This window comes from Varroa jacobsoni, unplaced genomic scaffold (assembly GCF_002532875.2).
Source record: "Varroa jacobsoni isolate VJ856 unplaced genomic scaffold, vjacob_1.0 scaffold_1429, whole genome shotgun sequence".
Classification (NCBI taxonomy): domain Eukaryota; kingdom Metazoa; phylum Arthropoda; class Arachnida; order Mesostigmata; family Varroidae; genus Varroa; species Varroa jacobsoni.
Window position 1 is genome coordinate 85011 of NW_019214331.1, and position 11317 is coordinate 96327.

The 11317-nt window shown below is 43.1% G+C and overlaps 2 protein-coding genes across 5 annotated transcripts in view; both read left to right on the forward strand.

Moving 5' to 3' along the window:
* Window positions 1-6375, forward strand: part of LOC147752181 (uncharacterized) — a 47160-nt gene extending 40785 nt beyond the window's left edge. The window contains exons 2-4 of one of the 2 annotated variants that reach the window (XR_015314789.1): window positions 4157-4205; window positions 5114-5409; window positions 5583-6375. Coding sequence is in view for 1 of the 2 variants with exons in the window: in XM_086972337.1 (XP_086828463.1) it covers window positions 4157-4205; window positions 5114-5358 (294 nt within the window). In the remaining variant the exon portion in view is untranslated. Of the gene's footprint in view, window positions 1-4156; window positions 4206-5113 lie in introns of both variants that reach the window. The other variant, XM_086972337.1, reaches the window with a different exon arrangement.
* Window positions 1-11307, forward strand: part of LOC111270019 (uncharacterized) — a 45279-nt gene extending 33972 nt beyond the window's left edge. For 2 of the 3 annotated variants that reach the window (XM_022850009.2, XM_022850011.2), the window contains exons 2-3: window positions 7484-7567; window positions 9420-11307. In XM_022850009.2, the coding sequence (XP_022705744.1) occupies window positions 7549-7567; window positions 9420-10303 (903 nt within the window). In that variant the 5' untranslated portion in view covers window positions 7484-7548 and the 3' untranslated portion in view covers window positions 10304-11307. Of the gene's footprint in view, window positions 1-6519; window positions 8812-9419 lie in introns of those variants that run through there. The other variant, XM_022850012.2, reaches the window with a different exon arrangement.
* The last annotated feature ends 10 nt before the right edge of the window (window positions 11308-11317 follow it).

Genomic DNA, 11317 nt, shown 5'->3' on the forward strand with positions numbered 1-11317 from the left:
GCAGGGTGAAGATGGTCAAACGTAACAAATAATAGGGTAAGTTTATTGATGTGGTTGCGTGCATTTGTCGTTGGGGGGACCTGCTTTGGTAGCGCTAGACGCTAGCTACCGATCGATTATTGTCGGCGAGTCGTCTGAAGTCAATAAACGAACCGAACAGTATATATGATTGAATTAGCTGATGTGATCTGCGCGATGGATGTTGCCTTCGGGAAGCGTGCTATGTGAAAACAAACGCACTTCTGGCAGAGATCACACGGGACACAAAGGACTTTTGGCAAAAGGCAAAGGACTTTTGACAAAGGGGCGGACCAAACAAGTGCCAGTAGATTTTTTAATACTATTATAAGGATATGTGCGTCTTTGCGCGAACAATATACGCTTTATGGAAGCGTTATGATCACTTATTGTTATCGTTGTTTCTGCTGCTTAGATCCTACTTTTCATTGTCTGTGCCTATTAACAGTCTATCGTCCTGTGGAAAAGTAGAAGTAAGTGGTGCACAAGAATCTATCTTCTTTCTGCCCTCCAATGGCACCGTTGGCCGCAGCAGATTCGTTTTGTTTGCAAGGATCCCGTTTGCGCCCACATTACCTATCTAGAGGTGCCTCTGTTTTTCTAAAGTAAACGTTATTGAAGGCGCAACAAACACAGTGGTACCGTCGGTATTTTTCTAAAGCGATCACGCACGTTGACGCTACACTCGTCTAACCTTAACCATCGAAGTTGATGGGACTCGTACGTCTCTCGCATCGTCCCAAGACTTCTTCGTGGATAGTATTGTAGCTACGTCTAGCATGATTATTGTACAAAAAAAAAGCTATAGAACGCAAGTAAGAGACCAGATCGTGGCACAATAGCGATTTTTCACAGCCATTGTAGCCGCTGTTCCTCCGAAATGGGGTGGACTCCTCGACTCCACAGCGGGGTGCTTGCTGCCTCTGTCACCGAAAGACGTCTGCTATTTGGGTGGGTCAGGCTCCTATGGCCATGCGAATATAGTTCAGGCACGTACCGCCAGTTCTCGTAACAGCATTTACTGTTACAGTACCACTCTGTGCTGATGCGGCCGTTTATACAGGCACAATCACTCAGTTTCACACATACATCCATAGCAAGCAGCACAGTGCCATGACCTGTGTGAGCCTATGGTAAGAGAAATGGATGGAATTAACCTATGGCGGATGGGCAGACGGGCACCTTTTCTTCCCGCGCGTTGGTCCAGTTTATGTCGCTCCCCTATGATAATAATAATAATATAATCGAAGCCGTTGCCTCTGCAACCGTTTCAGCTCCGGCTGGGATATGGTGCTCCTATTTGTTGAAGGAGATAGCGAGCGCAAGTAGCTCATCAAACAGATTTACACGATGGTAAAGGTTCACGACTGCTGCGTTGTTCTATACCGTGACTAGCAGTACTTCGTTTCGCTGTCTCAAAGGAGTGCGGCAAAATTATCTCGCAGTGAACTCTGTTGGCGACAATAGAAGCATATTACCGTTATGTTGGCTATTAGATGACAAACGAACAAGCGACATAAGTTTAAATAAAAATAACGACAAAGGAGGGAAATAATACTACGTGCGTCGGTTTGTTTTTTTTTTCTGGTGTGATTTTTTATCGTATTCGACGCTACCTGCTCTGACTTGATACGTGTATATCAGTCTCAGTCTATGAACAGGTTTTGTTTTAAGGGCATCCAATACCATGGTACATATTATCCGACCGAGCATTGGCCGATTGTATTTACGCTAATCGAATTATAGATAATTAATAACAATTTCGCAGTTGATCGATTGCTCCTGTATCTACGCTATATCACTGACCGAAAGTGGACGTTTTTGCTTTTTCTTCAACGAACTCCGAAAAGTTAACGCATAATTAATAACAACGTCGTCTGGTCGCTTGGCCGTTCCAATTCGTTATATATACGGATGCTCGCTTTCAGTGGTGTTGTCTTTGGCAGTGGTAACCAGCTCCTATTATTACCACAACTGGTGTTTTTTTTGCCTATATGCGAAGGATCGTAGTTGCTCGGGATGGTCGGGTAGTCCCGAACTGACGTCGGGCCAGCGGGAACAGAAGTCGACTGCTTCCGGCCCCTCCATTTCTTTTCATCAACCCTCGGTCGGTTATCCCGTCCCGACAGAGACACAGCCGTCACTGGATACCCCCCTGACACTAAGGATCTGCTACGATGGTTGACCGTAGTCATATGTTTGTAGGTGCTTTTTTAGATAAAATGCACCAGAGAGCCGTTTCTGTGCATTGCCGTTTGTGGGTTCGATTCTGTCGTTTGCCATTAATTGATGATAGGATATTAAAGGCTAGGATGGCTGGTAATTGTACCTTACGGATTTGCACATTTGTATTTCGTGCGTACTCTGCACAGTTCTATAAAGCGTTGTTGTATATAGGTATATACGTGTATTTTCGGTATCACCTCGATTTAGGGTCAGCTCATAATGAACGATGAAAAATTATTTAGGCAGCAACCGTTTACATACAACGCTACAGTGTTTAATTGGTTAGTTAAAGTTTTTCTGTGGGAGTCACCTTAGCATTATCGTAAATTCTTGACTATAAGTTGAAAATGGCTTATCGAGGCTTATCGGAGGGACGCATGGACAAGATAATTTGCGAGTCGATCTTTGTTGTTGTTTATTTCGAAGACTTTTTCTTAGGCGTAAACACGTACAAACTCATGTCACAGGTACGCGTCTTTTTAACAGAGCGTAAACGCGGTAGAAGCGACGATAGCATCCTATGCTGAATGAATTGGCCCGACAAGATCTACCATTACAGGGATCAGTCAGTGGTTTTCGACAGGTACGCAGGCCATAGTATGCCGACACAATCTACGACAGCCGCCAAGGCTATTGTCGCCCCTTGCCACTGCTGTGATTTTTATCCTCGCTCTATCACCTAAACGACGTCTACTTATGGCGACAGTAGAATGGACTATTTGATAGAGTAAAAACACAGCGAAGCTACAGCGGCCAAGAAACTACCGCAGTCTCTACAGTTACCGAATTTGCCCTGCCTCTCTCCCTCACTTCCTGCCATATTTTTTTTTGTTTTCTAATCGTGGTCGCAGATCTACCGGGGCAAGAAACTCTATAACATCGGGCCGGTTATCGTAGTCTCAGGTCGTCATGTAGCTTCACGACGTTTGAAACTGTCAGAGAGTCGCGCATCGTTTAGCCCTATAAGAAAAATTAGCTCACTGGTGCACGCGTAACGCAAGCTGGTGCATTGTAGTAAAATGATTTGTTTCGGACGAACAGTGCTTCTCGGGCGTCGTGGTGACTGAGCATGCCACCGTGAACGTTATATTATGGCGCATTTATGTAAACTCTCGACTGTAAATTAAGATACTGGTCTTTTATAGTGGTGAATTTTCAATGACACACTACATAGACGCCGGTGTATGGTAATAATTCCTAGCTTGACATTGATTGCGATATCTGATCTATCAGCAGCTTCATCTAACATCTAAATTCCATTTACCAGTAGTCGAGCCAACAATTACCTATTCAAACCAAGACTGCCACTGCTTCTGATGGTGGAGATTAAATATTTCGGCGGTTCGTGCCGGTACAGAGCAAAGTTGGTAAGTTAATCCGGTAGTAGCGTGTTTTAAGTGCGGTTCGGTCTATGACGCTTTACAGGACGAAGTCAAAAAGGGGCCTTCGAGCCAACGCCTATGTTGTGCTAAATCCTAGTAAAACCATAGGTTTTAGGGTATTTTTTTGCTAATGCCGCCCTGGAAGCGGACAACTTGGTGCCGTGGATTCAGTGCATAGTTACGCCAATTTCGAAAAACAAACGCTCCTGTTTGGGTCCGATGTATTTGATCATTTGAGTTCGTCGGGGCTAGCTTATCCAAATCAACTTTTAACCCTTCATTACCTGTATACCCCATGTAGGCAGAATGTATATATATAGCAGGCTGACTGTTACATCATAATAGGTATTCCTTCAGTAGTTAATACCGGTGGACGCGTTTAATGCGAGGAGACGATTCGGGTTAATTGGGTATTTGCGCACTGCAGAGGCACAATCTTTAAATTGCGCGCTTTCAGGTTTTCGTCGGACTTCTTTTTTTTCTTTTTTTGCCAGAAGCTTGACAGTTTTTGTTCGGGTCTTTTTTCTCAGCTTACGACGCGATGCTCGGATCGAGCTAGCCTTTCAGGAGCACGCTACGGTAAGTTTACTTCGTCTTACATAGGTGTTACGATATTTACACTGTAGTAATATACATTTCACTGCCAAAATAATTAAATCACTCCTATGTAATCAAAAGTAGTTCTTAGCATTGTTTAGCAGGAGGCCTCTGAAACTCCCCTGTTTGTGTGAATATACACCTTACCCTAATGTCTAACTTTTTTTTACTGATTTTACTGGTCATTACTGGTCTCTCAGTTGCCCTGTAATCGATATATGAAACACGCCATGGAGACGCCAGCCATATCCACCAGCCAATTTTTCCACTTCGTAGAACCGCATTTCTCTCGAACGTTACGTTGTGTTTCAGTGTCAACGTTACGTAGTGAGATGGTGCTCTCCTTGGCGGTTTACTTAGAAATTTACTATTCAGTGTATTTTTCTGACGACCAAATATCGTCAGCCACTGAATTAACGAAGTGAATTTTGCATCACATAGTAAACGGTGCAACAATTCGATAATGTACAGGGTGCCTTTGTCGAAGAATATTTTTATTATGGATTCTTTTCTGCTATATGATCTCGTCCTCGCAGACAAATCTCATCCGATAACTCGTTGGAGAGTAGTAGCCATACTTTCGCGTGATAAGAATCACCGAGAATGTTAACCCAAGCGGCTTGCTACAACCCACCCCGTAATTCATGTTTTTCTATAAAACAGTGTAAGATTTTTTTTGTTTCGACTAAAGTGTCAGGTGAGGTTGTCGAGCTCACTCGGCCACGAAATTTATGAGAGTTCAGTGGCTGAGTCACGCGTCGTATTAAGGATCGTTACACATGTATATTGTACGCTTTCGCAAATATATGGTCGTACGCTGACTGTGACAGCAGCGCTAACTGCGCGGTTTCCCATTGGAATCTTTCAACTGACCTAAATTCTATTTACAGGTGGTCCTGATTATGTACAAGCTTCACATCGTCACCTCGGGACTATCAACGCGGAAAATTCGAAAAGTGTTTTACTATATCTTCGAACAATAATTTCATCGAGTAGTGCTTTTGGGCGCGTGTTTTCAACAATGAATTTTTGCCAAGGACACTCGTTTTCCGGCGATGTCGTACTCATTTTTTGTATCGTTATTGACCGCCGTAAAGAAGTCGTTAATAATAACTTTGATTCCGATGATCATTAAGTTGTTTTGTAATAAACAGCTACCTTATGGAATCAAATACCGCAAGCAAAGGTTGGTCGTGTCTAGATTGTACTGTACTATAGCTTATACACGGATTCGTAATATCTATATTTATATGTAAATGGCAACATACGTTCTTTCACGTTCGATTTTTTGTTTCCTTTTGTCTCTGTTGCCAGTGCGGTATATTTAGTATGTTTCGTTGCTTTTACGTTGATTTGCAGGCGACTTAATGAGCTCGCGAATTAGCCGGGTCCTAGAAGTCCTGCGACGGAGAATTGTTGCACGCATAAAATCCGCGAGCCTTATAGGATCACCACAGTCGACGTGCTGCGATCAGCACCGAACTGTCACGAGACGACGACATAATTAAAAACGTAGAAGGAACAGAAGAGAAACTCTCGATGTTTGTCGGGTTCAAATCTTGCACCGACTTCATGGTGATTTTTGTATAGTATCCTTGTACATTGTCCGTGTAGACGTAATAATATCTGTAACGGTGGTTTTTTTCAGGCACGAAGCTTTGTGGCTATCTGAGCATAGAGCACTCGTTCAAGATATCATTGTTTTATTGCTCTCGATGTGCTAGGGGGGATGAACCGAGGTTACGATGAGGTGATTCGGTGACGTGTTCAGAAGGCAACTAGCAAATGTGTGTTTCGAAAAGGCGTTCTTGTTTTTATTCTGTCATACGCATTTTTGGGTGGCATTTTAACTGAACACTTCGAACACGATTTGATTTCTTTCGCCTTTGGCAGCTCAAGTTACGTCACTGGAGCTCTCGTATATAAAGGCGCTTCGAGCGAGATCAATTCCACGGCCGGTGACGGGTTTGATTCTGTCCATTTGGTGCTGCTCGATAACTTAGTCGCCATCGTTACGATGTATCGTGGAAAGTGCTAAAGCGTAACGCGTATATTGTACGGTCGTTGTCTGACGATTTCCGTTTGCTTAGTATATTTTACAACGGAGTCGCAGACGTCAATAAATACATGAGTGGTCTACTGCTATCCTATATTTCTGTATATTGTCTGCATATTGATAAATGCTCCTTGTCTCTCTTAGTAGAACTAAGAGAGACAAGGAGCATTTATCTTATAGAGGATACTTTACCAAACATAATTCGGAGCATCTTTCTCAGTCTCCCTTTTTGAAAAATGACATGATCAATCTTATATAAACAGGGCTAGGTGGTGTATCAGATACCTCTATTCCAGCATTTTCCGTAATAATCGAAAGTTCTAAACATATCTATATGATATATATATATATATTCTACATATATATATATATATATATATATATATATATATGACAAATAAAAAATATAGGGATGTTGTAGATAATAAAGAAAAAAGAACGGTGTTTTTATTCTAATTACATGAAAATTCCTGGTCATTTTTCCGAAGCGGCCGGATAACACAGCTTCACTTCATGGCAAATTCTGGGCACGTTAGCTTTTTTGATCAATCTGTTAATGACAATTGTGTATCAGCAGTACGAGGATAGCTAGCAGACAAAATAATCTTCTACGATACTTGAAGTTGCCCTTGGATAGCCAACTTGTGTGTCATCGGCCGCTTTGGGCATTACTTATCGGAGACATGCGCCATCGATAGTAGGTCTTGTTACTAAAATACATCAAGCAGTTACGCTACAGTATTTCCCTAGTTTATTTCAGTATGTTGACAACCATCTATTAGCTTTGCTTATATACGATGATATAGCAGAGTAATCTGAATTCTATCGAGACGAAAGATCCTTCAGAGTGGATCTCTATGACTTGCTTTATCGGCTGTTCACACACTGACACTTGATGAGATGACTTCCCATGAACAATGACCAACTGCTGGCGTCTGTCGTAAATAGACGTACTTTGCTATCGTCGTCAAGCGTCAAACACAATTAAGCACTCGCGGTCTAGGGTTTAGCGAAGGCTTTCGTAAAGCCTTAACTGAAAGCTACGTGACAAACTTATCGTAGATGGTCAATAATGGCCCATAAAATGGGTTCATAGGAAAATCTAGGATCAATGTTTTGGATGTTGTGCAGTGATAATAATTGCTAGTTAATGCTGTGGTGAAATCGAGCGTTCAACTTAACTAACGTAGCTATCTCGTTTCAGATATTCGATACTGTGTGCCCTACCCAGCATGAAATGCCCTTGGTGTATCATATGGAACACTGACGATGCACGGTCTGGGATTAGGTACATATTGAGTCGTGATTAGGACACTTTCCGCCCCACCTTATTTACTCACTAGCCATATCCAGACCTCCGCACATGTCATAACTAGCTTCCTCCCAACCCCCGTGTGTATTACCCTAGCGCGAAGTTGATAATGTTCTGTAAGCCCAGAGCCCACAATATTACAGCATATCTAATAGACATGTTTTAAGCAAAGACTGATTTGTTCGTAGTGATCACAGCATTTCCATCGTAAAAGATGCTATCAACAGATTCGATGATGAAGAGAGCGGTCCGTTGATTGACAGAAGTATTACCTACCTATATATACATACATATATGTACACGTTGAGACAAACGTGTGCGTGGTAATGATCACCGAATGTGTTTAGAGATCAATATAATAACACACAATACCAGCATAATAATAATGATAATAAATCATAAAAATGTTTAATAAACCCTACCCGTGTTCCGTAAGCTTGTACAAACAAAGTGTTTATTTCACGAGACAATTTTTCGCCGTCTCGCCGAGACTGCTTTGCTCAGTGAAGAAACAATTATTAACACAACAATGATCAATAGCAAAATTTGCAGATTGCTTTTTGCCTGCACCGTAACCCCAACAGCGTTAACCAATCATCCAACCTATACAGCTAATGCGACCTCTCAACTGTTAATCATAGTGCTGGCGAGATATGTGGATAAAACTAAAAAAAATCGGCCGATCGAACGTGGTCCTGAAATGATGCATTGCGACATGGTCCAACAAGCACGGCTAACTGCGCTATGAAGATACCTAACCGCAAAGCAACTAAAATAATCGACGGTGCTCGTGGTGGTGGGGGAGAAAAGTTATCGGCTGATGTCTGCAAGGGAAAAATATTCCTATCTATTTTTTCAAAAAAGTCGCAAGCGTCTGCTAGTTTACTGCTGCATCTCTGACGCCTTCACTGAAAAGGCCAAGAGATCTTTTTTCCGGCCAAGAGAAGGCTTTTTTAGAGTCAACTTGTTTAAACAGAGAGAGCTTCTATAGTACGTGCGGGCGGGGTCGATTGTCAGCTTGAATTGATGTGAGCGCACGGCACAGAAAGTAACGGATCTAACCAAGAAGGTGTTGCCTGAAATCCTTCTATCCGTACCGTACTACGCAAGACGTGGCTGAAACTTCTTCTTCTTCTTCTTCTTCTTCTGCTGCTGCTGCTGCTGCTGCTGCTGCCGCTACTGCTACTACTATACAACCGAACGAAAGAGGTCCCTTTACCGTAAGTAGTAGTTCCTAGTAGCCCTTTGTCGCTCTAGATGGTCTATTGATAGTCTGTTAGTGAGAACATAGGGTTGGTTGCTATTTGCCGAACGCCCATGTAAGCGTTACTCAGCTCCTTTGTTCACGTACTTTGGTGATGCTAGTTGATTTACATTAGTATCCCATACGGCACAAACAGCAAAAAAGGGAACTCACATGCATGATTAGTTGTTGATTTTTATTAAAATACCGAATCTATTTAAAAGTTTCGTGGCGGACCATCTTATTTCCTATTTATTATTATAAGCTCTGTACTAAGGGCCGCAACGGAATCCAGAGCTACGATGGACGCTGGAGCATTTTGTAATTGGAAGATTCGCGTATTACAAGAATTTGAAATTCAACAACTGAGAGAATCTACGATCATACATTTAGGTATGAAAGGAAGCATACGCTTGCCCCGTGGATAGGCGTAGTGGCAGTGCTAAATAGTACACTCCGCGGTGTGTTCTTCCAACGGTCCAATTGGATCAGTGTTTCGTAAACTCGACTCTTCCAAACAACAAAGAAACGGCGAAATATTTATATCGGGTCTTTTTTAACGTTACTGTTATCTAATGTTTTCAGATTCCGAAGCACTTCTCCGATTGATCCTGCGCAACAATGAGCTGACAGCGACCCCATTGGCTGCAGCGGCTGCGGCCGCCTTAATGGCGAATCAGGCCGCCGCCGCTGCTGCCGTTAGTAGTGGATCCGATGGCAGTCCCCAGTCGACAAATCCTTTAAGCGCACTTGCCGGCCTGTCTGGTCTTACAGGACACCACCATCTATCCTCGCTGGCCAGCCAACTTTCGTCCAATAGTGACCATCTGTCGTCTTCGAATTCCGCTCTATCCCACGACCTCCCTATGGACTTGCACAAACCCTCAACTTCGACGACTCCGCCGTGCTCGTCAGCGACTGGTTCCTCGCCCTCGTCAGTCGCGTCCTCAGTGACGTCCGCCGCGGCGGCTGCATCGCTGGCGTTGCAGTCGCTCAGCGCTAAATTTCCACTTTTAGCAGCCCGTTCCCAATCACCATCGTCGGCCAGTGTTCAACGATCAGCAAGGCAATACACAATGAGCGCTTTTCCCGGCACGTCGACATCTCGCGTTACTACAGCTGGCTCCGAACAGATTCAGGTACATCGTCAGGCTGATGGTAGCCTGGCGTACAGCTGCGACTTCTGCGGGTTCATGTCGAATAACCGGCACACAATTCTTCGCCATCGGCGGACACACACCGGTGAACGCCCATACGCTTGCACTCTCTGTAGCTATAAGGCAATTCAGATGTGGAATCTTGAGCAGCACATTAAACGGAGGCACCCTCACGCAGCGCCACCGTCAGGAATGAAAAGTCGGCGTGAAGCTCACGCCGAAGGTAACGAAACGCCCCCACCTCCATCTCTGACACGGCAGCATCAAAGCATGGCTGCGGCCTTGTTCGGGGCGCTTCCACCTCCGCCATGATGACTAACTAAGCATGATGCGAAACGTTTCTGCGAACAGATCGATAGGAAGATATATATAGCCGAATGTTGGCAGAATGTTCTTTATCAGTTAATCTATTAAGGCGGACAGTAGTAAATCTTCAACGTGCCGAGCTCAGCGATAGATATGGCACTGACGACATTTAAGCTTTCCTAGTATTTGAGGGGGAGTTTCACCATTCATGTAAAAAAGGCACGTTGCTGTGCATTGCCCCAGTCCTTGCTTTCTGTAAGAGCACAGTATGAAGACACTATCATCATATACGGTTAACCACATTAAAAATTACGACGCAATAGAGGTGAGATGTGAGATTTAGCTTCAATATGAAGAAATACTAACAATGAGAAGCTTATTCAGGTAAAAATAGTACCTGTAGCATTTTACCCGTACGAAACAAACGCACCGAACTTGAACAACGGACATACGGAAATGTAGTAAAGTACTGATGAAGTCAAACATGGCAATGACGAATGGCTTTCATATACACTATTACAGACCATATTATACATTGAAGCAACATAGCGTCAATTCGTTCAGATATCTATTTTGATAGATCTTATTTTTAAAGAAAACTATCGTAGGTAAAGACGAGTGTCCCTATCGTATGAATGACGAGCATAAGGATCGGTCCTTTTGGTCGCTGTACACGGGTAGAATAGCTTTGATTACTCGTGACGGCAGTCCAATTACCAGCAACAATAATGTCGAATACCCTTATTAACTCCCAACTGCGTCAGCACCTTTGCTTTCATATTCGACTGAAAAACGTGACGTGAAAACGTGGAGTTTCAATCAAGAAATCTGTGAATTGTGTAGCTTTAATTCATAATAGCTTTATTTTATTGACCGACATACAGAATTGGTCACAGATGTTTTCGCTCAGATTTTTGAGCTCAGCCATTATCCTACTACTAAACATTGTGCCATACTATACCGACGATTTTATGCAGCACTCGAATAAGAGATTATCTTCGTCTAGGTAGGTAGATATAT